We start from the raw sequence: 26099 nt of genomic DNA, 5'->3' as shown, positions 1-26099 counted from the left end.
GAGATGGTGGTGCTGATGTTGAAGCCAGCAGCATCCTATTCATCCGTGATGTCACGGCCAATTGGGAACACACCTGGGCAGCACCAGGCTCCTCCCATGATCAGAAAACCTACTCCTGAAAATGGTGCCTCACGTCCGCATCCTCAGCTTTGGCTACGTACTCAAGCACAGTCCCGGTGTTATTAGCTACCTAGCGCTCGAGGCGCTCTAGGAACCGGATTGGTGATCACGCAAGGAATCTGCTCACGGGGCCTGCCGCTCATCGAGAAGCCAATGATGCTGTACTTTTCCACGACCGTCTCGCTCAACTTTGATGTCTCATGTAAACTAATGTAACCACATTATCAGAATCAAAGACTAATCCTATTCGTCTGCCACAATCTAGGCGGTTTTGTCTGCCAAGATGCATTGCTGTCATCAAGAGCCAGTCCCGACAGATACCTCCAGCAAATTCTCAAATGCATAAAGGGCACCACTTACTCTTACGATTACAAGGGAAAAGAGATGAGGTCAAGATTACGTGCGTGTACGAGAAGGTTCCCATCTAGGGGGTTGGCGAGGTGTGTATGATGTGCCAAGCTACCACCCAAGATGCCTGTTTTGACCACATAGAACAGGTCGTGCCAGAATGCTCGGCCGTACTCACCGGGTACCAGGCAATAGGGATTCATGTCGATCATAGGGATATAGCGCGATTTGGTGCCATGGCCGGTCCGGGCTCCATCGGCCTGTCAAATGAACTGCAGAGGTGAGCAAAGGCGGCTTGTGGCGTCCTGGTCCTGGCTGTTGGCTGCGTCCTTAGCGGGACGTGTATGAACCCCGTGGCGAAAAGAGATGACCTCTGTTCCGACTTCTCGAGGGGGAAATGCGGCGAAAGTGGCGCAAGCTGTAGGAAGACAGACGAGTGGTTGTAGATTCCACCGAGTCTGCAGTAAATGAATCCGTCCGATCTTGTGGATCGATGTTGTCGTTGACAAGGCAAATTAGGCGGAGTGCAATGGCATGTGTTGAATTGATGTTGGGACCCTACTGTAGTAATGTGTAGAGGAAGAAAAACGAGGATTTGATGACGATAATGTTGACATTGCCCCTTAGTTACTGGTCAATTGTTGGTGAGCCGCGCCAAGTCGGCGCTCCTCACCGGGATGGGACAGGAGGAAGACAGCTGCCGGCCCCACTCTTATCGTTAACCCCGGACTCGACCCCGGTTTCACAAGGCATCCCTACCGGAGCAACCCTTGCCCCTCCATCACTTGACGACTTCACGCTGTTTCCTTTCCCTCGGTCTCCTGCTGCTTGATGACGCTACCCGACACCAGTGCTTAACAAGCTTCGAATTCCCATATGTTTGCCTTTAGGCCTTAGTAGACTTTTCACAAACAGATCGCGAGAGCGGAACAGTAAGCACGGCCTGATCACGCGCCTAGTTTAAGCTTCAGCGGTTTTGTTATTCATGACCAGGCCAACCTGAGGCCGCAGGCCGAGAGACCGACAGACCGACAGATCGACAGACCGAACCGATCACCAACGACCCCTCCATTCCGAGCCCTTGAGCCCATCTTTTGTTATTTAGTTACATCGTAACTAATTGCGGAGTCATTTTACACCTTCGAACCTGCGACTCTCACAATTTGGAGGAGGAGGGGCTGTCCGAGCGCGCGCGCAAGGCACCCAATCAGCAACCGAATAAGCATAGCAGATAACGAGTTGCCCAATTTCGCTCTCCTCTTTGCGAGACTCTCCTCAAAAACAGGTTCCCACCGTCGGCATTTCTGTATGTGCTGCCGACCCGACGGCCATGGCGACCCCCAATGCTGCGGGCTCCTCTCAGCAACCCCACGTACCCGCCGAAACCCAAGCCGGCGAATCTCCATCTAGCACCTTACATTCGGCCGGCCGCGACCATGACTCGATCCAGATATGTCGATGGCGAACAGCACAGTACCACGACCAAGAATGCGCTCGATACTTCGACTGCCCTTCCCACGTAGTTGAACGGGCGCTATCGGACACAGAACAGAGACCGGAATTCGCACAGGAAGAACACCAGGAACAAGAAAATGCGGAACATGAAGAAGACACCGACGAAGATGATATCCAAGACGCCGTCTCACTGCTTAGTGAAGATGGTGAAGGGGAGGATGACCATCGAATCGCTCGATCTCCTTCGCCAGAGATTCAGGTTCCAGCAGCCGAAGTGACAAATATCGCGGCGGAGGCTGGTGGAACACCTGAAGTGCTAGGGACACGGCATGAAGGCACAGCAGTGAGCTTGAGCAGTGCAATTGCACCGGGTGACAGCTTGCACTTTCCAAGGCCATTGGCGGGAAGAAGTGGGAGCGGGGAAGTTCAGAATACACTGCCTGTATCCCCGGTTCCTCAACCTCTGCTGAGAAATGATGGGACCGTTCCTGGATCGCAGGCTGCCAACACTTCCGCTTCCAGCCTCGCTTCTGTCACGAGCCCGAGTTCAATGTCACCCCCTACTATCTCGACGCCCATGGAACGCGTCCGCTCGGGGGTGGTTTTGCCAAGGTGGCAACCGGACTCTGAACAGACATATTGTCCAATTTGCGGCACACAATTCAGCATCTTTGTTAGGAAACATCATTGCCGGTAAGTGGTCCAGGGATGTGGGACCCAGGTGTGATAAAAACGGAGGCTTACTTCTAACCACAGCAAGTGTGGCCGGGTAGTCTGCAACTCGTGCTCGCCACACCGCATCACGATACCTCACCAGTATATTGTCCGGCCGCCGGGCGCCCCGCGCCCTCTCTCTCAAGGGCCATCACTTTCCCTTCTAGACAGCCAAGGGTGGTACCCCGATTTTGGCGGTGGTGAGAGAGTTCGGCTGTGCAACCCCTGTGTCCCCGACCCGAACACAGCGCCACCCCAAGATCAAGTGCACCAGGCAAGGTCGCGGAATGAGTTGAGCTCACCCACGCGGGCTGACAACTCCCCATCCTCTATGTGGGGCTTCAACCTCGGCCCAGGGGTTACAAACGACACTCAAACGAGGACCCGAAGCGTTACCTTGGTATGCTATATGCCATCATTTACCTATCAAACAACAGCACTAACCCTTACTTCGTCGCAGCAACCTGGGCACTCATCATCCGCCCGGCCGCAGGTTCCACCACTTCAACGAAACGAGGCTCGCATCCTCTGGGGGACTCCCCCGGCATACTACCGATCTCCCCCTACTTCACAAGGGCCCCAGCCCTACCCCGGAATGTCCGCGCGCTCCCGGCCAATACACAATGCCAGCGGCAGGCCAGGCCCCTCCACCGTCGCAGGACCCTCCTCCTCCAGTGCCACCCGCCACTTCCACTCCGTCGTCCCCCCGCGCCCCCAAATCGCCGAGGAAGACGAGTGTCCCGTCTGCCACCGCGAGCTCCCACCACGCACGCTCCCCAACTTCGAGGCGCTCCGCGAGGCCCACATCACCAGCTGCATCACCTCCCATAGCCGGTACGGCGGGTCCGCCGCGGCATCGTCACCGAGGAGCGGCGACGACGACGACCCGGACGCCCTGCCGGCTGCGCCGCCGCGCCGCACAGGCATGTTCCCCTACGCGGCGACAGAGAAGGACTGCGTCGACTCGGCCGAGTGCTCCATCTGCCTTGAGGAGTTTGAGGTCGGCGTGGCAATGGCGAGGCTTGAGTGTCTGTGTCGCTTTCATCGGGCGTGCATTAATGCCTGGTGGGAGAGGCATCCCGGGCGGTGTCCGATGCATCAGCATGACGGGCTGGGGTATTAGGTGAGGTGGTTGGAGGGGAGTATGAGATTTGTTCAAAGGCGGCGCATATACCAGTTGTTGGCGTTGAGTTGGTTAGGCAGGCATCTGATTTAGGCACGTTGTTGGGCGTTTTTGAGGGATCGGGTGGGACACATTATCAGGCTGAGCATCATATACCATTTTTTTCCCGGGCATTCAAGGACGTTCATTATGGTGGCTCTGGAATGTTGGGCTGGGGTCTGTTACTAGAATGCTGTTTCCTGGTACTTGTTATGTTAAGCTATTGGGACCATGACCGAGTTGATAGCACCTCGGGAACGGAGTCAAGGAACAAACGAACTCATCATGAAACAACGGCTAACTGCCTATGAATGCATACTCCGCCTGTCCTATGGTGCCTGCCACCTTTCTGCTCGTCAAATTGCTTCAAGCCTCTACTATGCAATGGTAACCCCAGAATGATGCAACCCTCGACGCCCCAATAAACCCCGACTCGCCGGCCCATTCATTACACAATGTGTGCCCTCGGTAAGGGACCCATTTATGCCTGTCCCGCCGACGGCTTTGGTTTTGCCGGGTCCGGAGCCCCGAGGTTGTCAGGGCCAAACGACAGCGGAAGGAGCTTGTCAATGTTAGCAGTATTCCGTCACGGAGGTATGGTGGTTGCAGTTGAACACTTACCTCCTCCAATTTCATCACCACATAATTGGTATCTTTGTCGAACATGATGATGGGCACACTCAGGTCGCAGAACTCCCTGATACTACACAGCGAAACCAACCGAGTTAGCATTGCATCATTATCACCACCGCCTTTCCCTTTTCCTTCCCAAACCAATCGCCCCTACCTCCCCTTTCCCACCCTCCTAAAAAACAACCCCCCAAAAAGAAACAGCAAAAAGAAACCACAAAAAAAAAAAAAAATCTCCAAACTCACAACTGCCTACACATCCCACACGGACTCGCCGGCTCCCCGGCATCCGTCGCGACCGCCACGGCGCGAAACCCACCCCGCAAATGATACCCATCCACGACCGCCCGGCCCAGGGCCACGCGCTCCGCGCACGTCGTCACGGGGTAGCTGGCGTTCTCGACGTTGGCGCCCAGCACGTAGTCGCCCGCGGCGGTGAGCAGGGCCGCGCCCACGCGGAAGCGGCTGTAGGGGCAGTAGGCGCGCGTCTTGGCGTCTTGCGCATGGGCGAGTAGAGTGGTGAATTCGGTCGGGGTGAGGTTGTGCGTGGTGCAGGTTTCGGTGACGGCGGTGGGGGAGGTGGAGGGTTGGGGAGGAGGCATGGTGATTTTGATTGTGGGCGTGCCCGTGTATGTGGGTGGGTATGCGGGTTGGAAGGTGGGTTGGTGTTGGGCGGTTGGGATGGAGGTCGTTGGGGTGATTACACGGAGGTTTGTATACACATGTCGGTGAGTGAGAAAGTCAACAATGAGGTCAGCGGGGCACCTAATGTAGGTACCTACATACTTAGAAGAGCGAGGCGGACAGGACCCGCTGTGCCGCCTGTAGCCGAGATCCGAATGTCTCAACCAACGACATTCCTTGTGACTTTAGTTAACTCGCCGCTTCGTTGACTGAAATATGGCTCTGGATATTTGGAGATCGCAAACGCAGATAATTCCCTGCTTAGACACGTTCGACGTAGCAAAAATGTATTTCACCGCTCATGTTCGTGCTCTGAACAGACATTGTCATGACAGAAACCAACATCTTCCAACTCGTTGTCCCCTTCCATGATACGGTGCCAAGAGGCAAGATCGTTTCGCTCTATTCAAAGTCAAGAGTCCTAAATACGATACAAGAAAATTAGGAGATGAGTGAGTGCTGAAAGCGGTGTAGTGAGAAGCGAATAAAAGAAAACCCAAAACTCCTCAATATTTCCTCGCCATGCCATGCCATGCCTCATGTAATGGGATAAATCTTGAACCGCAAGTGTAAAGGGGACAAGATATCCAGCTTGTCGCACAGCCCAATCAAACGCTATACAAGAAGAAACCGCAGCAAGGCGGACGACGTAAGCAGCCCGACTACCTGTCGAGCGCTTGGTTGTGACACTGTAGCACGAGTCAGTCAGCACGAGCAATCCACACCTGACCATGATCGGAGTAGAACATACCATATGCCAATACACGCCCTTCTGCTTGAGAAGCTCGGCGTGCGTGCCCTTCTCGAGCACCTTGCCCTCGCCAAGCACGTAGATGATGTCGGCCTTTTGGATCGTGGCGAGCCGGTGCGCTACCGCGACCGTGGTTCGGCCCTTGGCGACCCGTTCGAAAGCGGCCTGCACAAGTTTCTCGCTCTCTGTCGTGGTGTGTTAATAGAAAGTAGGACGGCTGGTGGGGGAGGGGTGGTCTATTTGGGAGAGGGGATTACTTACCAGAGTCGAGCGAACTAGTGGCCTCGTCTAGCAGCAGCACGCGGGGGTTCCGGATGAGGGCGCGAGCGATCGACACACGCTGCTTCTGCCCGCCACTAAGGCTGACACCGCGGCTGCCAATGTTGGTGTTGTACCCGTCGGGCAAGGACATGATGAATTCGTGGATGCTGGCGTCGCGGCAGCACTGATGCAGCTGCTCGTCCGTGATAGTCGACGGGTCGACGCCCAGCAACAGATTCTCGCGGATGGTGCCGTGGAATAGCGACGACTCCTGCGCCACAAGCGACAGCAGCTTGCGGTACTCATACACGTTGACGTCGGTAATGTCCTTGCCGTTGAACAGGATCTGGCCCTTGGACACGTCGTAGAACCGCTCCAGGAGACTGACAATGGATGTCTTGCCGGACCCGGATGCGCCGACCAGCGCCGCGAATTGCCCCTTCTCGATGGTGATGTTGAGGCCCTTGAAAATGGAGACGTCGCGCGTGGGGTACTTGAAGTGAACATCCTTGAGTTCGATCTTAACGCCGCCGTCCGTGTCGGTAATCTGATCCTTGGATTGCGAGGCGTCGTCCCTGATGCGCGTCTCACGGGCTTTCAGGATGCGGTTGGCGGCGGCGGCGGCCTGCGCGGCGTTGGGACCAAAGCTCCAACCACTGGCCGGCCGACTCGGCGCCCTGGATCACGGCCATGTACGTGACGATGAAGGCGCCGACGTCGTACTCCCGACTGAGGAGCAGCTGGCCGCCATACCAGAAGATAAGCGCCTGACAGCCCAAGCTGGCGCTGTCGGCGAAGGCAAAGACGATGGTAGTGAATCGGGCCTTTCTATACGCCGCCCAGACATGGCCGCTGAGCAGATTCTGATACCGGTCACAGATGTTGTCCTCCATGACGAGGGCGCTGACAGTCCGGAAAGCACCGATGGCCTCGGCACCGAACTTGGAGCTCTCTTGGAACACTTGTTCGTTCATGGCGTTGAATTGCAGCTCGTACCGGACCCGGAAGAAGCCGGCCAGGACGCCAAGGGGCACTGTCACACAGAGGGCGACGAGGGCGAGCTTCCAGCCGTACGCAAACGAGATGGCGAGCGCCCCAATGAGGGAAAAGATGCCGACAAGCAGCATCATAAGGTTGATGCCAAGCAGCTCCTTCAGCGCCTGCGGGTCGCTTGATAGACGCGCAGTCAGCTGTCCCGTCGCGTTGTCATCTTTGTCAAAGTAGGCCGTGGGTTGGGCTATGATAGACTCAAAGTACTCCTTCCGATATGCGGCTGAGATGTAGCCCTCCAGGTTCGTGGACACCAAACGCGGTCAAGAAGTAGCTAAGCCCAATCCCGGCGAGCGAGGGCGAGTCCACATCTTGGACCCAGAAGGTGGCTCTAGTCCATGAGAATTACCGGGGTCCTGCTCTTGAAAACACGGGTGATTACCCTGTGCGAAGAGATGAAGGCTTGTATCGGGATGGCAGCCGCGGCGCCCATGACACCGATCAGAGCAAGGATATATAAGGGGAACCGGCTTCGCTGCTCCAAGATAAGCTTCCCGAAACCGTTGAAGACGTTTCGGTCCTTCCATTTGGCTTCCTGCTTCGCGCTCTCGGCGACCGACTTGGCCGCGCTCTTTTCGCGGGCAAGAATGGCGCCGATGTCTTCGTCGTGGAGGAGCTCCTCGCCCGTCTCATCGCCAAGCGACAACTTCTGCGCATTGACGAGGCCGTAGTAGACCCCTAATTCGTTCTCAAGAAGGCTGTCATGAGTCCCTTCCTCAGCGACTACCCCGTTCTGCAAGACACAGATGCGGTCGGCGTTCTTGATGGTGGACAGGCGGTGGGCGATGGTGACAGTGGTGCGGCCCTTGGAGGCCCTCTCTAGCGCCGCCTGCACGATCCGCTCTCCGCGGACATCGATGGCCGAGGTGGCTTCGTCGAGGATAAGGATTTTGGGTTTCTTGATGATGCTTCGGGCGATGGCAATCCGCTGGCGCTGGCCACCGCTCAACTTGGCACCCGAGTCGCCTACCTGGGTGTGAAAAGCCGTCTGGCAGTCGGTCGATAAACTCGTCGGCAAAACTCACTGGGACACAGGCCTCTTTGACGAGTTGGCGCTTGACCTCTTCTCGGTTCGTTCTCCCCTGTGTCCCGTCAGCCGGCGCCACAGATATAGTGAAAGATGGTGTTGTTGAAGAGGGGGGTTCCTGCTGCCCTGACCGATCTGCGACCGCCCCCTTGCTATCATGTCCCCGAGCTGCTTCCCGCTGTTGTTGCTCCCTTCGCTCCCTGGGGGGCCCGATCTTCGGCTCTGCGGGCGCGGGTCTTCGTCTTCGTCTTCGTCGTCCTCGTCTCTGCCTTGCCCTTCTCCTTGTTCTTCTTCTTCTTCTTCTCCTTCTCTTCCTTTTTCTTGTCCTTCTCGACGGCCTTGGCGATGACGTACTGGTCGTGGAGTGTCTTCCCTCCCTCGATCACCCGACGATTGTGCTCTTGCCCGAGCCACTGGGACCCACGATGGCCGTATTGAGGTTGGCACCGATGCGGAGATTTAGGCCGTCGAGGACCTTCTTAGACGGGCGGCTCGGGTAGGCGAAGTGGACGTCCTCAAACACAATGTCCTGCTCGGCCGAGACGTCGGGCTCTTTCAACGTGCCCATGTTCGGCTTCGGCGCATCGATGACGGCGAAGAATTCGGCGGCAGCCACCATGGCCTTGGAGACAGCGATTAGCGGGGTCGAAATGCGCTCCAGGGAGATGACCATGAGCATGACAGACATCAGGACGATCAGGATGGTTGCGATGCCCTCGAGGCGGCCCTCGATATAGGATTTCATGCCAAACCAGAACGCCAGTGCGAAGGCACCGTACAGACCGAAGAAGACAGCACCGAACTGGACCGACATGAACGGAGCGCTAAACTGAACGGCATCCTTTGCCTTGGCTACCCACTCGGCATATCGCTGGCTCATCCGGTCCTGGGCGCCGCATGCGGTGATCATGCGGATGGTACTGAAGGCTTCGGTGGCTACCGAGGTGCCCTTGGCATCGGCTCGGGTGAGTCTCGTCTGCCCCTTGATGATAAAGGGCAAGAGAATAGAGAGCACAAGCGAGATGAAGAGGATGACGGACGCGGTCACCAAAGTCAAGGACCAGCTGTATGTGAACGCGACGATGATGGCGGTGACGATGGTCGAGGTGAATTCGAGGAAGGTGCCCAACTTCTCCGAAATTCCGAGCTGCAGGGTGTTGGCGGTCCCCGTAATGGTGCTGGCAGCGGTGCCCGAGGGCATCGAGTCGAGGACGTGGATGGTCTGGCCGAAGAGAGACCGGAGGTAGTGCAGGCGAATGGCGGCCGACATGCGGATGCCGATGAGACGGAAGCAGAACTTGTTGATGTAATTCAGGCCGAAGCGGGCGATGAAGAGGGCGAACATGTACAGGGACATGCGGTTGATCTGTCGCGAGAACTCGTCGGCCTCCTGGGCGTTCGGGCTGAAGTAGGAGTTGAAGTCGCCAACCAACCTGCCGAAAACGACGTTCATTAGGGGCAGGGTGGTACCGGCACCTATGCTGGCCAGGGCGGCGGCGGCCATCAGGACGAAGTCCCATTTCTTCGCGTAGGTGAAGACGCGAAAGTAGTCGGCCGCTGTGGCTTCTCTCTCGGGTCGTGCCTTGACCTCCTTGGCCTCCTTGTCCTCATTGACCGGGCCATTACTATCGACCTGGTCCCCAGCGGTAGTCGACTTCTTCTCGGCGTCGACCTCGGCCGGCGGCGGGACAGCCGCCTTACCAGCGCTCTCGACGCTGCTATCACCCATGTTTGCGCCGAGTCGTTTAGTCCACGCCCATGCGGGTGAGGTTCTGGGCGATGGCACGGGTGTAGTGGATTTGAATTAAATAATAAAATAGGTAAGTGTAGGTTGGCTGAAGAAGTGGCAAACAATACGGGAATAAGTAATGTACAGATGCCTGAAATGGTGTTAAGCCATTGGTAACGAACGAACGACTTAGAATATCCAGGCTAGACGGCGAAGAGCCGCGTATTTAGGGCTGAACGGCTTGTAACGGAGATCTTAGTTGTCCGAAGCCCGAGTCCTAGGAGGGTAAAAAGAAGGGATGAGCGCCAAGTTGAGATTAAATGGTGCCAAGAGCTTCCAGCTCTGGACTCTCGAGTCCTGGATGGTTTTGCCATCTGCGCTGCTCCTGCCTGCCTGGGCTGTCCTGCGATGCGACTTAGGACTTTTGCTCTCCCCATGCGGAGAGACCCTTGTCCATATCCGAGTACGCTGTCTTGGCCGTTACCCAGCGCCGCGAAGGTGCTTTCCATGCCTGATCAGGGGAGACGATGTCACGGTACTAAAAAAAAAAAGGTCTCTCGTTATGTACTACGCTACTCAAGATGTTCCTCGACCTCCCTATTTCCCAATGGCATTGCACACAAATTGTTGTCTACGAAAGTCCGAAGTACACAGTACCTCGAAACGCCTAGAAAGGTGTTCCAGAAGCGCGTCTCAGCCCATCACAGGGAGGGATCGCTCGGGCCACATGGAATGTCAGACACGGCCCAACACGACCGATACGATGCATGAGTGGAGAAAGTCCCCATGGCCTCATCGAGACATCTCAAGTCTCACGCTGAATTCTTCCCCAGAGATATCACTCTCAACCAGGAAAGATCACTTTACCTAGATGTTGCTCTAGATCCTGTGACTTCGAGCAAGAGAACCGAAAATCAATGAGACCCAACCGAAATACTTGTAAGGTTTCGCCTCGGTGGGTCCATGAACGAGGTACTGTGTACTTTCATTTTCCTAGAACGGACAAACTAAGCGCAGGGAATCGGTATGCTCATGCTCCCGTCTGGTAGAGGTTGATTTCTGGTTCAAAGACCAAATGCCCGAATTGGCAAGATTCATCCCGCCATCATTAGTTCTAAGGTCGCAAGGCCTGGTGCGACCCGCTGTACTGCTTTTTATTCAGAATATTTCATTTGGCCGAGATATGTACGAGGGGCGAGTGAGGAGGCTTCACAGAAGGCCAAGTCGCTTTTTAAGTTTTTTGACATGGTGGGGTTGGCCGAAAGGACGCGGGCGAGAGTTTACCTGGGACGCGACTGGCCCTCAAGACCACCCCACCAATGAATCTTGGTCCCGCATTTGAGCCTCGTCTCAGCCTTGCAGCTGGACCCGCATGCAGCAGCAATTGCACAGGTTTTGCCGGCTCTTGGAAACAACTTGAGGTAGGAGCTTTGAGTCACCCCGCGCGCGGATTCCCACCCACATTTTGAATGCAGAGAACGTGGATCCTAGCCATTCGGTCTGCCCGACCACGACGAGGACTGACTCCGGCATTGGCAACCCTCCCAACAACACCCTACAATCTCGGGTCCTTACGGCAATTCTCAGCATCATCCTCCTTCCTCCGATCTTCCCCGCCGTTACCTCAGGAGTCCGACCCCGCCAACCCCGCCATCACAGGAACCATGGCGCCGAAAGCACCCAAGTTTGAGATTAAGTCTGTCGTTTCCTCCCCAACCTAGGGTATCTCAAGGGGCATGTCTAAGCGCTAATTCTATGTAGAACCCCCAAGGGCACCCGAGACTGTACGCTACCGCCGGAAATCCCCGCCTCTCCCTTGGGACAAATCTAATGTTGCGCCTAGGGTCCGGCCCGGACATGGTTCTTAGGGAAAAGATCTTCAAGACCATCACCGATGTCTTCAGTATGTGCGGGTGGGCAAATTCTTGCCGGGGACTGGGCTGACGGACGAAAGAGCGCCACGGTGGCATCACCATCGACACACCTGTGTTCGAACTGAAGGGTTGGTGTCCCCCATTGCGATCGTGTTGTTCATGGGTAACAGTTCCGCTAACAGTGACTAGAGATCCTCGCAGGTAATTGGAAGCACGCGACTACCGATCGATGTCTCGCTGACACGACGTACAACTAGGCAAATATGGCGAGGACAGCAAACTTATCGTGAGCCCGTTCCCTCTGCTCATATGAAGCTCGAAAATTGGCCCGATACTTACGATTGGACAGTACGATCTGGCAGACCAGGGTGGTGAGCTCTGCAGCTTGCGATATGACTTGACCGTCCCTTTCGGTACGCCCCCAAGCCGACCCCTGCGTTAGGGCAATGATACTGAACAACTGCCTAGCCCGGTACTTGGCGATGAACAAGGACGTTACCCAGATCAAGCGTTACCACATTGCGAAAGTCTACCGCAGAGATCAGCCGGCAGTGAAGAAGGGCCGCATGAGGGAATTCGTCAGCATACCCCTTTCTAGCACATGAATGGGCATCACACTAACAATGGAGTAGTATCAATGCGAGTATGTGGTGTCTCCACCTTTTCCAGAAACCGCCCCTTTTTCGGTTGATAGCTTGGGCGTCGAGTTAACGATTTATTCACCCCGAATAGCTTCGATATTGCTGTAAGACGCCACTCCTTCACATCAGCCCTCATGGGCCCTGCGCCGGACGGGGAACTGACCAAAATGTTAGGGTGTGTACGATGCGATGATTCCAGATGCCGAGATTGTATGTTTGGCGCCTATTGAGTTTTCAACCGCCGCATCGTCGCCGGTGCTAGCGGCCTCTAGATTCCAATTCTAACTCGTTAACAGATCAGGATCATCAATGAAGTCTTTGAGGGCCTTGGTTGGCAAGGGAAATACACCATCAAGCTCAACTCCCGGAAGATCCTTGACGGCCTCTTCCAGGTTTGCGGCGTGCCCGACAACCTTATCCGTCCCATCTCTTCCGCCGTGGACAAGCTAGACAAGATGCCCTGGGCCGATGTCAAGAAAGAGATGGTTGACGAGAAGGGGTTAGCACCGGAGGTCGCCGACAAGATCGGTGAGTAGTGCTAATCCCCGCTTGTCGAAACTGGCTAACTGTGACCATAGGGAAATATGTGGTGCTCAAGGGGCAGCGAGACCTTATCGAGAAACTAAAGCAAGATGAAGATCTGGCGGCAAATCCGTCGATGCAGCAGGGCTTCGCAGACATGGACTTGCTCTTTACCTACCTTGAAGCGTTCAGCGCCGCGCACAGCGTGTCCTTTGATCTGTCTTTGGCGAGAGGTACGTTGGCGGTGTCTAGGACGTGGTAGTCGCCGACTGTAATGTCCACTGAGCGCTGATTTTCTTTGCGTAGGTCTCGATTACTATACTGGTGTCATCTACGAGGTCGTAACAGAAGGCTCTGCGCCTACGGCCCCGGCTTCAGGAGACGCCAAGGACAAGCCGTCCAAGAAGAAGGGTGGCAAACCCGGTGATCCCGATGAGGACCGTTCCGACGACCCGACCCTCGGGATAGGTATGCGCTCCGTATTCCTCGCCCTGGTACAAAACCGCTGACATGTTCTAGGATCTATTGCTGCTGGTGGCAGGTTAGTGGCTCACTACGGCGCATTCGAATTCAGACTAATCTCGGCGTAGATACGATAACCTCGTGGGCATGTTCTCTGGAAAGACGCAGGTGCCGTGTGTTGGCATCAGCTTCGGTATCGATCGCATCTTTTCCATCACCCAGGCCTCCCAAAAGAAGAAGGAGAGGCGGAACGAGGTCGATGTCTTCGTCATGGCGTTTGGCGGTGGCAAGGACTTCAGCGGCCTGCTCACGGAGCGGAGTCAAATCTGTGCCCGTTTGTGGGATGCGGGGATCAAGGTCGGTTACAATGGCGAAGGCCACTGTGTGGAATTGGAACTGACATTGAACAGGCCGAATTCCTCTACAAGGTGAAGCCTAAACTCCAAAACCAGTTCAAGGCCGCGGAAACAGGCGGTGTGCCGTTTGCCCTCATCCTGGGCGAGGTATGTTCTGCTGCCTTACATTTTGTTTGTACGCCAACCCGCTAACGCCGCAAACAGGACGAACTCGCGCAAGGGAAGGCGAAGCTCAAGGAAATGGGTCTCCCTGAGGACCACCCGTTAAAGGAGGGGGAGCTAATCAGCCTCGACAACCTCATTGAGGAAGTACAAACACGGCTCACGCGGAAGCAGGAGCTCGATAGCATCGTCCAGCAAGCCGAGGGTCTGAAGGTCGTTGATGGGGTCAAGGGCGAGGAGGTCAAAGCTGCTGCAGAGACGGCTCAGACTGCGCAGTAGAGTGCCCCTGGCGGTAGGATTGGTGTTAGGACCATCCCCCGAAACCCACGAAGTCTTGGAAAGGCCTTTCCAAGACTGATCTGTGCCGGACAACATGGTGAAACAACTGCGAATGGCGTGGTTCCCGTGGAAAACATAGACCTGGCTTCGTTAACAAATAGAGTCCCGCGATTCTTCACTCACATATTTCCCTTTGGGACGGTTCATTTTCAACCCACACACACACCGCGCCACCGCGCTCAAACTGCATTTTCCTTGGCAGGGTCAATGCGGGTGAGTCTCGCCATAACGTGTGCGACGAGTCGAAGCCAAGTGGGGATGCCTTCGATGTGCACCCATGCTACGCCGGTGGCCCTGGGCGGTGATCGTGTGTTGGTGGTGTGGCGTCGTCGATCTCCTGCTGGCGATGTTTGTCAGCACACAATTGGCGTAGTTACCATGTTTTATGTCCAGACACAGTACACAGTACAAATGTATGCAACTAGTAACTACCTCGTCGCCTAGTTGTGTGTATGTGCAGAAAACTGCGTGTTTGATCCATCCTGGAGTGGTTTCTCTCTTTGCTTTCGAGAAGATGGCGTCGGTCCCACCGGGGCAAGTCCCGGGGCCACCGTCGTGTCTGCCGGGGACTCGGGGATGGAGGGGGGTGGTTGGGGACGGAAAACAGTCCGCGGCTGGTCAGTGCGTGAGACACGGAATATTGGCAATCATGATTCTTTTCTCTTTTTCTCTTCCTTTTCTTTTTCTTGTTGGTTTATAATAATGCATTGGGTGAGAGCGGTGGATAGTTACTGAGTTCTTATAAAGAAGCTATGTGTTCAGGGAGCCTCTCCTCTTTTCCATACCCCAATCGAAGTGACACCACGATGCCATCTCATAGCTCCTAACTGGTGTTGAGGACGTCGGATGCCGAAGGGGGAACCTCAATGGTTTTTGCGAGCAGCCTCTTCCCCCCACCTAGCCAATCCAGCCCACCTCCGGGTTAGCCTCCTCAGGGGGAACACTCAAACTTTCCCTTTCCGGGCCTAGAGGACCCAATGACCCAAGAGCCAGGCTCGAGCCCCTGCGGCACTAGCGGAAGCACGAGCCCTTCCCGGGTCCCTGCGTTAGTGCGACAATGCAGGACAAGCCCCCAATACCACCCGACCTTCCCTGAGCTGCAGGGCCGTTTCTCTCCCACACAACGCCACCGCGAAAAGCGTGCCGAAAATGCCTCTGGCGTCATGCACCTAAAGAAGGGCAGACATGGAAGATCCTCCTGGCTGCAGGTGTCTTCAAGTGTTGCCCATCCCCTTCCTGGCTTTTTCCAAGAGACATCTGGTTGGGGGTGTTTTTTGTTTGTGCGATTGAATTTTTGCACCGAGTGCCCTTTTTGTAGCTCGTCCACTCTTTCGGCATCCACGAATTTGGTGTTCAAGTTGTTGTTGTTTGTTTGTTCGTTCCTTCGTCGTTGTGTGCTCTTGCATAACTGCTGTACTTGTCCGCTCCTTCCCATCGCATTCATCCCCAGGAGCGTTTGTTCGCCAGGAATCCGTTCCTTCCATCATCCACTCGGAGCTGTGCCGTCGCTTGACGGCATCATCATCAACAACAACAACAACACGCGACTCCGGTCTTCCGTCCGGACCGTGTTTCGCCACCCCCTTCCAGAACCTCGGCGGATTTATCAAACGCTCTTTCCCGCGTGAACAATCCCAACCGGACCTCGTGGAAACGCTGATTCGGATCAGCCTAATAATTAATGACGGTTGCAAGTCGAGAACCATATTCTCCAAGTTTGGGTCGTGTGCAGTTCTCGTTTTGAAGACCAGGGCGATCACGCTGTCCCGGTGTCGATCTCAGCCACGGGCCTTACCAAGATCACGCAGTGCCTTCACACGTGGTTAATAAACTTCCTTTCTATTCCCAAGAAGGTTGGCTAGGGTCTCCTTTCCAGTCTCCTGGGACCAGCCTCATCTCGCAGTGTCACCGTCGAACCCACACCAATTCCGGTTGGCGAATTGCGCTGGTTGCCGGATTGGGCGATCATCTCCATCGCCTCATTTACCCAGCAGCAGGGCGCATGCCTGTACGAGCTGTGGGGGAACCAGCAGGTTGTGGGCTCGGGCCGGTTTCAGTTCAAGAGCAAGCCTTCAGCTCCTTGACGACTTCTGGGGAAGAACCTCAATTCTCTGTTTTGGGTTCTGGGACGACTGTCGGCCGACAACTACCTAATCAGCAACCATGGGTGGACTCATACCTTTGATGCTCGGCTCGGGCTCACGCACTGGATCACGTACGAGCTATATCGCCCCTCCCACTTCTCAGCCATCCCTCAGACGCCAATCGACCGGCGGCTCAACTTTTTCAACGAGCCCAACAACACCAACATATGCAGTAAGGCCCAAGCCGCAGAAACGCCTGTCGCTTCCCGCTCCCGCGCCGCTTCCGGTGTTGCCGTACACGAAGGCGGAATGGAGGAAAACGATTGCGGAAGTCAAGAGGAAGTACTTTGGCAAGAGATATCGCGCATGCTCGGCGCGATGTATCGAGGTTCTGGAGGGCATCAGGGACACCTCCCAGGTTGAGCCGGTATACCTAATCTATCTCCACTTCTATGCGGCGACGTCTTTGGAAATCTGCGCCCGCCCGCTGCCATCCACCGCCCCGTTGCGGGCAACTCTTCTTCAGCAAGCCCGCACACACTTCGAACGGGCTTCGGTTCTCATCAACACCGCTGAGGAGTCTGTCCTCAGAAAATTCCGCCCCGGCTCCGTCGGCTCATCGCGCGGTTCCAGTTGTCACTCACCCTCCAGCTCGATCAGCTCGCGCGCCTGGACACCAGACACTGTCGTATCCTCGCCGACGGACTCGGATTATTCTATGGATGACCAAATCCCGAAGTCCCCACGGCCTCCCCCTCGCCACCGTAAAAAGGTCTCCTTCTCCCTCCCTGAAGGGGCACCCATCGACATCCCCACGTCAGAGCCCATCATCCGCCCGGACTCGCCCACCCTCGGCTTCGATGACGGCTACTACCACTCCAGCATATCATCACCTACGCCACCAGAAGACCTACCCGCCCCCATGCCCGTTAAATTCCAAGAGATTGAAGTGCCCCTACCAACAATACCGGAGCTCGCACAGGAGGAAGAGGAGGAAGAAGAAGTAAAGGGCAACGACGACGACGAGTACAGCCACGAATACGACGCCAAAGCCGCCTACCACGTCGCGCGCTCCGTCGACCGCTGCTGCGAGCACCTCGCCCACCTCCGCGCTCAGCTCGCCCGTCACTCCACCAGCCTCGACCAGCTCCTCCAGGCACAACAACAAGCGCAGACACGCTTGCCGTCTAACAGCCCCACATCGACAAGAACAGCTGCGGACGCCACGGAGAAGACGCCGACGGCGGCTCCGGGCCCCGGACCGAGGGGCAGCGAAGCGCGGGCTCAGGACCGCCAGGCGCGCGTCGAGCGCCTACGCAAGATCGGCTGGCAACGCAGGCGCTTCGATTCCTCGCCGTATGAGGCGTTGTGCGAAGCTGTGCTGGCCGAGATGGCCTGAGTTGGGCCGGCTGTCGGTTATGCACTTTTGGTTTTGGTTGTCGTTGTCGTTGTTGTTTTTTGCTGGGTGGTGGGAGGCTGTTTTATGAGTTTATGAAAGCATTTTGGTGTTGTGCGTGGCGTATTGGAGGGGTGTTATCTACTACTATATCGCTACACCGGCCCACCTACCTGTCTACGGTGGTGGTGGGTGGGCATTTTTGGGGGGATTGGGCTGTGCTTGTTGTTGGCTTGTATTTGTTATTGGTGTTGCTGTTGCGTGTAACTAACTAGATGGTGTGGTGTGGGTTGGATCAGATTTGTGCAAAAAGGGTCGGCGTGAGGGGGGATCTATAGACGGGTTGGCTGTGGCTACGGCGGTGGATTTTGCTGTGATATTGTGGCTGGTGTCGGCTGACGTGGTCGTTGCTGAGGATGGGCCTTCGGGAAAAAGGGGGTGTTGACCGGGGAGGAGCGGAAGCTGCGGAGATTGGTTGTGGCGGTGGAAGATAACTAGTTAAAATGTACAAATTACTTCGTATTGAAGGTTCACTTCGCGTTGTACGACATTGAATATAGTTACTTTTTACATAGGCACATTGTGTGGGACCAAGTTATGTGACTTTTGCACGAGCCATTCGGTTTGTGTCCAGTGTCCTACTTATTATCCACGCTAATTACCCTTTTGAAGTCTAGAAATTTAACTACCTACATCTTAGTCACAAAACCCTATCCCCATTAAAGCAGCAGCGGTCGTTCGGCATTCACTGAGGGTTAACCTGACTGGCCGTCTATGCCACACGAAGACTGGGCAGAGAACCAGTATACAAGGGCATCCATTGCCATTGTCTTATATTAGAGTGCTCCGTAGCGGTTTCATTCCCTCAGGGCCTAAGTTGCTTTTGCAACAATCACGAATAACCAGATAACTCGTTGCCTTCGCTTTGGAAAAGACCGAATCTTCTAAATTACCGGTTTGGCAACCAAATCCGTCGAAACGAAAATCGGGTCGTATGATGAGCCTCGAGATATCGGAACATTCAATGAAAGCAAACCATTCCTCGTCCAAATCTCAGCAGGGGGTATGGCAACAGATTTCCTCCCAGTCCGTTTGAACATTGTCCGAACCCTTCAAAGCCCCCCCGCCTTTTGATATCCTGCTCGTATTTAGGTTACGGCGGTGATGCCTCCCCCTTTTAGGCTGTCTTCGAGGCCTCCTCCGTCACCTTGAGCGTCTCCTCCTGCTCCTTCATCTCGCGCACCTTGGCGAGGACCACCTCGCGGAAGATGGCGCCTTTGATGGTCTTGGATAGCGTACGTTTGCCGCCTTCGCCGCTGCTCGAGTCGCCGGTGGGCGCACCGGGAACGGCAGCAGAACCACTGTCCGAATCATTGTTGTTAGCGCGAGATGAAGTAGAAAATCGGCGCGATTGGTCCGCTGCTAACGTGGCGTCTTTGGGCATATCCGAGTTCTCCGGGTCGTCTTCCTGGATCTTGAGAGCCTCGATGCGGTTGGCGAGCTTGACCATCTCGATGCCGCGCCGCAGCCGCGCGCGCGTAAGGTAAGCGCGGATCTCGGGCAGCAAGTTGTGGTCGGAGGCGCTGTGGCCGCTCAGCCACGGGTGAGCGAGGGCGCGCTGACGAGAAGAATGTTAGCCACAGTAACTGATACGAAGACTCAGGTGCGAGGGGTTCTCACGTCGCTCGACCAACGCTCCTCCGGTTTCGATCGCAACAACCCCATGATAAAGTCCTTGGCATCGTCGCTGACGTCCTTCCAATACCGCTCGTGAAATACGACGCGGCAGGCACTGCACTCTTCGATGAGATCCTGGAGGTTTTCGGAGCGGAAGGGGGGGTAGCCGCAGAGCAGGGTGTAGGTGATGATGCCCAGCGACCACATGTCGACGGGTTTGCCGTGGCCCTGCTTGAGCATTACCTCGGGCGCCGCGTACCCAAACGACCCCGCCATGGTTGTCAGGACCTCGTCCTTAGTGCCAAGTGTCTTCGCAATGCCAAAGTCGGCCAGAACCAGGTCCGAGTCTGGGTCTTTGGTGAGGTAGAGGAGGTTCTCGGGTTTGAGGTCTGTTCCAGCATCAGGACAAGCGCGTCCCAAAGGTTTCCGTAATGCCACTTACCGCGATGGACAACATTGTTCTGGTGCAGGTAATTGACCGCTTCCAGAACCTGCTTGATGGTTTGGGACCCGTCCTTCTCAGTAAACTTGCCCTGCTGGCAAATTCGGTCGAACAACTCTCCACCAGTCGCGAGCTCTGTGACGATGTAGTATTTGTCCTGGACGCCGAGGCATTAGCTTCGATCTGTGCCTAGTATTGTTTAGAGGGGTAAGAAGGGTGCCCACTCTTGATTCGAACCAGTCTACAAACTTGACAATGTGCGGGTGCTGGAGGCGCTGGAGCATGTCCAACTCGTCTAGGACCATGCGCTCATTGCCCCGGACCACTTTCTTCAGGATGATCTTGATCGCGACCCGGCCATCGGGACCCTCCGCCTCTCTGACAATTCCATACGTGCCGGCGCCGAGGGTGCGCCCAAATCGGTACTTCGCCCTAGATCACGACGTGTTAACGGGCCTGCGGGGGAAGAAACATCCGAGGGGCAGGAGAGTAGGCGCACTTTTTGTCGTAGCTCTCCGGTTGCCCATGGAGGCGGTTAAGCATGTTCGAGACTACATGATATTCCCGTCAGCTTCTGCACAGAAAATGGCATGTGGCTGGCCGTGGTAGAGATCGTCGCCGAGACCAGGGGGCTGGAGACAAACAGACCGAAGCTCGACAGCGCCTGACGGATCGAGGGTGACTTACAGCTCATGATTGCGAGCTTTGCTGAAAAGAACAAGCTCGAAGCGGTCGGATCGAATCAAGTATTAGACTACGCAAAGCTCGGGCTTGCGTAAAAAGTTTACGGCTACTCGGTGCCGTCGTTCGATGCGTTGTCGGGGTCGGTCAGGGCAGCGCCTTGGCTATCTGGCTGTGTTGCAGGTGGGGATATTCCGCGGAGGGGCAGAGTCGGCAAGAGGCTGGGCGGAGCGGAAGTGCACAAAGCGGCTGAGGAACCTGGAAGCTGACGGGGTCGAAAAAGGCTTCAGATACGGAAACTGTTGATAGGTCGATGACCCAGGCCGGAACGCGCTGCGAAGGAGGTGAGGAGGGGGCTTGGCAGCAATTGGGCTGGACGAGGGGTAAACCTGGATGCACTCTTTGAGAACCCCGCCAATCTGCTGAAGTCTTTCCGCTTACGGGAGAAGCAAAGCAGTGAGAGGGTGGAGAGGGCAACTTCTGTAATCCGGACTAGCATGAATAAATGAGTTTCTATACGCTATGGAGGCTCACCATGAGGCACAGAAGTGGCAGGATTGACTCGGTGCCACAGGAACAGACTGCCTCGCTGAGCTTCTTTTTTTCTGGGGCAGTTGGTTCCAAGGTGCGGCTGTGAGAGCATCGGGTCTCATGTGTTGGCTGTCGTGGTTGTCTGGCTGTGCCTTGACTGTGGGTCCGTCACCCCGCCAAGCCGCAGCTGCGGCAAGGGTCTCAGGACCCTGGGCTGGGTGAGGTGACAGGCCACCAGGCCACTCATCAGATCTGTGTGGTCCTTTCCCCATCCGAGCCATCCCAAGAAACTTGCGAGTGTTTGTCCTTGCGTTGGGCTGGCAGGTGGGTAGCTGCATCTCGGTTGCTGACAAGAGGTTCGTTTGGGCTCTCCCTCCCGCTCTAGTTTAGGTATGTACCTGTTTATCTCACAGGGATGAATGGGTCTAATGTGTTTGTGCGAGAGCTGCACCGCCTCCTCTCTTACCGAGTAAGGCACAGTGGAGAGGCAGAGAGCCATCAACAAGCTGGAAGAGGTGATACCGGGCGCTTGCGCATGGCAAACCGTTTCCTCCCCCTCTGCAGTGTAGATTATCCTTTCGGCAATACAGACCGGGGTAGGTGCCCGTCGGGTGCCGGGTCTTGCTCTTCACATGCATCCAAGGAAAGATGCAAATGGATGGCGTAAAGGTACGGATAGGGCAACTTTCTCAGTCTCGGGAAAATGCCTTTTCGCAGATGTTTGAGCCGTAGATAACCCGTGATCACCTGCGTGATCTTGATCATGTCTTGAACCGCCTACCAATACCAGCCAATGAATGGGCGGCGTGGGCTTCCCAACCGGGTTCCTTCCTGCTGGGTCTCGCCAGTGACCTCAGGGAGGTAAGGTTTATGTCGGAGGCCAGTGGAGCCTTGTGTTCTGAAACGGGCGACTCCCCGTCTTTCCTCCGGTTTAAACGCTGTGCTGTTCAATGATCAGACCAGCTGCGCCGGCTCAAGCGCGTTCGTGCGACGATTAACCTTCACAACCGCGTTGAGGGCAGAGAAGGCGACGAAATTACGGTTTGTTACCTAATAATTAGGTTTTCGCTGCCGTTATTCAACCGGGTTGCCCCCCCCAGCCTAGCTCGCCGCCGCATGCACGACTCGGTCGACAACTTCATGTTCCCCGCCCACATTTCCTTGAGCTCTCTCTTCCGCCACTCCTTTCGCACTAGCCACATACATAACTACCTACGTTTCTGAGCAACCCCGCCATTAAAAGAAAATGACGGTTCCTTTTGCTGCGAAACGGCTGGGTAAAGAGCTGCAGAAGGTCGGTGGCAGTTCAGACATGACGAGGATGAATGAGTTGATCTAACACGGCGTATCTAGATTAGCAACTCGCTGCCGCCAGGCGTTGAGCTGGTCTCGGCCGAGAATTTCGAGGAATGGCTTCTAGACATCAAGGTACTGGACAACAACCCGATCTACCAAAACCAGACATACAGGCTGAAATTCCGGTTCGGCCCGTCATACCCAATTGGTTTGTCCTACCTGCCTTTGCGGCTGGGAGTTAGAGTGAGACATTAACTTTCACTTGTAGAGCCGCCCGAAGTTGTCTTCGTCCAGCTTCCGGATCGCCCGATTCCGATGCACCCCCATGTTTACTCGAACGGCATCATCTGCCTTGATCTTCTCGGCCAGCAAGGGTGGAGCCCAGTGCAGAACGTTGAGAGCGTCTGCATGAGTTTGCAGAGTATGCTCACCGGCAACTCCAAGGACGAGCGGCCTCCGGGAGACGAAGACTTCGTCCGCGCGAACCGCCAGCGACCAAAGGACATCCAGTTCTACTACCATGATAACAACGTGTGACTCAGTATTTTGTATTGGAGGATTTGGGCATTGGTTTTGGGTGGCCGGGAATTTTCAGTCTTTGACTGCATTATGGAGCGAGGGCGGCCTTGATGATATGAATCTGGCGTGGAGATTTCGCATCTGCGGTAATCGGGTATACAGCATGTCGGGGGCTGAGATAACCCATTTCGGCTAGGTAGTTATTATTTTGAGGACCGGAGGTGAACGGGCATTAGTCTGCCGGTTAAAGACAGAAAGTTAGACTTCGATAACCACCTAACAATCAATCACGACGGCACCATGGGTTAGTGAGGTTGCCTGCCCAAGGGAGGTCAGCCGATCACCTGATTAGCTGGAGCTTGGGCCAGTGCCAAGGCGCCTCGGTCCCAAGAGCTGGGCAGCTTGGGACGTCACCGTGTGTGGCTTTCGCAGCGCCGAGTGCCCAAGGATCCACTCAACACTGGAACACCACCACATGGAGAGCTCATTATCATCATGGCTCCTCGTGCGGAGTTCGACACGGAGCAGGTCCGCGACAGGGCGCGTAAGGACCTGCTGCATCTCCTCGAGGGAGTAAGTCGATATATCCGATTTGAACGCGCCGTAGTTCACGTTGAGGTTGACTGACATGCAGTGTGCCCCCTAGGTTCGCGGCAAGAAGAACCTCGTTATTGAAAAGGAGCTAGCCGGCCCTCTTGGTGTCGTGGTCAAGGCCTCCACACTGCGCGACTATGGTGTCGACAATTTTTTCTTTCTCGAAAATAAAAACACAGACACGAGCCAGCGAAATATCGTCTTTATCGCCCGCGGCGAGTCCGCCTCCAACGCTCATGCTATCGCAGGTGAGCTCATACCCTTAGCTCAAAGCTGCAGCTCATTCGAACTGCCGGGACACGTCCGGTTTGTGACGAGGGGTAGACGTTATTAGGTTCTCTCAGTTCACCGGGCACGGTCGCGCTATTTGGCACGAGACTTCCCCGGCCGGATGGCATTGTGGCATGCTGACAACCAGCAGATGAGATAATCCGGCTCCAGCGCGAGAGTCAGTCTCCCCACGAATTCCATATCTTTTGGGTGCCTCGGCGGTCTTTATTATCGGATAAGGTCCTTGAGGAAGCTGGTGTGCTTGGTGACACCAATGTCGCCGAGCTAACTCTGTTTTTCTTCCCATTGGAAAACGATGTTTTGTCCCTAGAGCTAAACGATTCCTTCCGGGATCTGTATCTCTCGAAAGACCCGACGCCCGTCTTCTTGCTCGCCCGCGCGTTGATGGGGATACAGCAGAAGCACGGCCTGTTCCCGCGTATCATTGGCAAAGGCGACAATGCAAAACGGGTAGCCGACCTTTTGTCTCGCATGCGTCAGGAACTCCTTGCCGGCGAAGACGCGGGAGAAACGGACAAGGCAGGGCTAAGCCCCAGCACTACAATCGAAAATGTCATCATCATCGACCGTGAAGTCGATTTTGTGACGCCCCTCCTGACACAGCTGACCTACGAAGGTCTGTTGGATGAGGTGTTTGGGATTCAGAACAATCAGACGGACGTCGATTCGACGATTGTGGGTGCTGCTGCACAACCAGCTGGCCCGGGCACGTCGGCAGCAGCGCCATCGAACAGTGGACAGTCGCGGAAGCGCAAGATTCAGCTTGATGGGTCGGATTCGCTGTTCGCACAACTCCGCGACGCGAACTTTGCCATTGTTGGCGGGCTCCTGAACAAGATAGCTCGGCGGTTGCAGAGTGACTACGAGAGCCGACACAGCTCGAAGACGACAACGGAGCTTAAAGAGTTTGTGAAGAAGCTGCCCGGATACCAGGCCGAGCAACAGAGCCTGAAAATCCACACGGGCATGGCGGAGGAGATCATCAAGTACACGCGTACTGAGAACTTTAACAAGCTGCTAGAAGTTCAGCAGAACCTCGCAGCGGGGGCGGATCCTTCGTCGCAATTCGATGCGATTGAGGAGCTCATAGCCCGCGATACTCCATTACCTCAGATTCTCAGGCTACTGTGCATTTACTCGTGCATTTCGGGCGGCATCAAAACCAAAGAAATGGACCATTTCCGGCGGTTGATTTTGCAGGGTTACGGATATCAACACATCCTTACCCTCCACAACCTGGAGAGATTACAAATGTTTTTGTCGAGGGCGTCCCCCTTGGCGTCCATGATACCCATGACTGGCGCAGCGGGCGGGCAAGGAAACAAGACAAACTACACATACCTCCGCAAGCAGCTTCGACTTATCGTAGATGAGGTCAACGAGCACGATCCCAACGATATCGCTTACGTCTACAGCGGCTACGCGCCCCTCTCTGTCCGACTCGTGCAGGCCGTGTTACAGAAACAGTACCTGCTCTCGATCACACGAGGGAGCGGCGCCGGTGGTGTAGCGGGCCCGGCGGCTGGGGGTGCGCAGGGCTGGCGTGGATTTGATGATGCCGTTAAGCATGCCCGCGGGCAGACCTTTGACGAGGTTCAGAAGGGCGAGGACAAGGCGGTCAAGGCGCGGGCTCTGCTGTCGGGCAGTGGCGACAGGAAGACTGTGTTCGTTGTGTTCGTGGGCGGCATCAGTTTTACGGAAATTGCGGCGCTGCGGTTCCTAGCGAAACAAGAAGAAGGTATGTTCCAAGCTGGGAGGAGACGGACCGCAATTACCCACGGACAAGACTCTGATAACTGACTTGTGTTCTGTAAGCAGCCCGGCGAAACATTATCATCTGCACGACCTCGATTATTAGCGGGAACAGGATGATGGATGCTGCGATTGAGACGGGAACATTCGAGAAGAACACTCTTGCGGTGGAGGTACCGACGGCTCCATGAGACCGAAATAAACAACAAGATGATGATGCTTGAGCTCTGCAGGACTGGCGATGTACTCGTACATAGAGTTATGGGCCTATAGGTGGCCTAGGGGTTCCATGGTTTCTCCTAGAAGCTGTCGCAGAGGCCGTCGTGTGTTCTTCGTTGTATACAAGGTACCCGATTTTCAAGAGCCGTGATGAGCACACCATAGTTTCGTATCCAATCGAAAAGCTGCCCGACGACACAATGCGATTGCCTTATCGTTGGTGTTGGTTGTCCAGCTCAGGCACGGGCATGGGTGCATGTTCTGCATGGCCCGCGGCGCTGTTCGGGCCCCTCACGTGATGGTGCCATACCTGAAATGGCCTGTTCGATG

General features: G+C 55.5%; 8 protein-coding genes across 8 annotated transcripts; 5 read left to right on the top strand and 3 right to left on the bottom strand.

The window, feature by feature from the left end:
* Window positions 1–569: 569 nt before the first annotated feature.
* CHGG_01625 (uncharacterized protein) lies at window positions 570–3760 on the top strand (the record flags this gene model as incomplete). Its single annotated transcript, XM_001220845.1, has 6 exons — window positions 570–748; window positions 1096–1112; window positions 1384–1400; window positions 1754–2616; window positions 2680–3037; window positions 3098–3760. 6 exons carry the CDS (start codon window positions 570–572, stop codon window positions 3758–3760), a joined length of 2097 nt encoding a protein of 698 aa, XP_001220846.1.
* Window positions 3761–4280: 520 nt separating this feature from the next.
* Window positions 4281–5031, bottom strand: CHGG_01624 (uncharacterized protein; the record flags this gene model as incomplete). Its single annotated transcript, XM_001220844.1, has 3 exons — window positions 4281–4361; window positions 4421–4502; window positions 4676–5031. 3 exons carry the CDS (start codon window positions 5029–5031, stop codon window positions 4281–4283), a joined length of 519 nt encoding a protein of 172 aa, XP_001220845.1.
* Window positions 5032–5775: 744 nt separating this feature from the next.
* Window positions 5776–9931, bottom strand: CHGG_01623 (uncharacterized protein; the record flags this gene model as incomplete). Its single annotated transcript, XM_001220843.1, has 7 exons — window positions 5776–5802; window positions 5865–6049; window positions 6126–6700; window positions 6849–7295; window positions 7643–8145; window positions 8201–8257; window positions 8627–9931. The coding sequence occupies 7 exons, from the start codon at window positions 9929–9931 to the stop codon at window positions 5776–5778; spliced, it is 3099 nt and encodes a 1032-aa protein (XP_001220844.1).
* A 1664-nt stretch (window positions 9932–11595) lies between these two features.
* Window positions 11596–14227, top strand: CHGG_01622 (uncharacterized protein; the record flags this gene model as incomplete). Its single annotated transcript, XM_001220842.1, has 15 exons — window positions 11596–11627; window positions 11693–11715; window positions 11775–11834; window positions 11886–11933; window positions 12063–12091; window positions 12155–12218; window positions 12274–12383; window positions 12621–12656; window positions 12743–12974; window positions 13025–13201; window positions 13275–13436; window positions 13488–13509; window positions 13559–13787; window positions 13841–13933; window positions 13991–14227. 15 exons carry the CDS (start codon window positions 11596–11598, stop codon window positions 14225–14227), a joined length of 1554 nt encoding a protein of 517 aa, XP_001220843.1.
* A 2223-nt stretch (window positions 14228–16450) lies between these two features.
* On the top strand, window positions 16451–17770 carry CHGG_01621 (uncharacterized protein; the record flags this gene model as incomplete). The annotated part of the gene is made up of 2 exons (XM_001220841.1): window positions 16451–16502; window positions 16605–17770. The coding sequence occupies 2 exons, from the start codon at window positions 16451–16453 to the stop codon at window positions 17768–17770; spliced, it is 1218 nt and encodes a 405-aa protein (XP_001220842.1).
* A 1174-nt stretch (window positions 17771–18944) lies between these two features.
* On the bottom strand, window positions 18945–20580 carry CHGG_01620 (uncharacterized protein; the record flags this gene model as incomplete). Its single annotated transcript, XM_001220840.1, has 7 exons — window positions 18945–19128; window positions 19195–19385; window positions 19448–19833; window positions 19887–20043; window positions 20111–20318; window positions 20386–20437; window positions 20574–20580. The coding sequence occupies 7 exons, from the start codon at window positions 20578–20580 to the stop codon at window positions 18945–18947; spliced, it is 1185 nt and encodes a 394-aa protein (XP_001220841.1).
* Window positions 20581–22709: 2129 nt separating this feature from the next.
* On the top strand, window positions 22710–22931 carry CHGG_01619 (uncharacterized protein; the record flags this gene model as incomplete). The annotated part of the gene is made up of 1 exon (XM_001220839.1): window positions 22710–22931. The coding sequence occupies one exon, from the start codon at window positions 22710–22712 to the stop codon at window positions 22929–22931; it is 222 nt and encodes a 73-aa protein (XP_001220840.1).
* Window positions 22932–23408: 477 nt separating this feature from the next.
* On the top strand, window positions 23409–25741 carry CHGG_01618 (uncharacterized protein; the record flags this gene model as incomplete). Its single annotated transcript, XM_001220838.1, has 4 exons — window positions 23409–23486; window positions 23560–23755; window positions 23926–25536; window positions 25617–25741. 4 exons carry the CDS (start codon window positions 23409–23411, stop codon window positions 25739–25741), a joined length of 2010 nt encoding a protein of 669 aa, XP_001220839.1.
* Between the last annotated feature and the right edge of the window lie 358 nt (window positions 25742–26099).

The sequence above is a fragment of the Chaetomium globosum genome, genomic scaffold, assembly GCF_000143365.1.
Source record: "Chaetomium globosum CBS 148.51 scaffold_1 genomic scaffold, whole genome shotgun sequence".
In the NCBI taxonomy this organism is placed as follows: domain Eukaryota; kingdom Fungi; phylum Ascomycota; class Sordariomycetes; order Sordariales; family Chaetomiaceae; genus Chaetomium; species Chaetomium globosum.
Note: the sequence above shows the minus strand (reverse complement) of the source record. Positions and strands in the feature narration are given on the sequence as shown.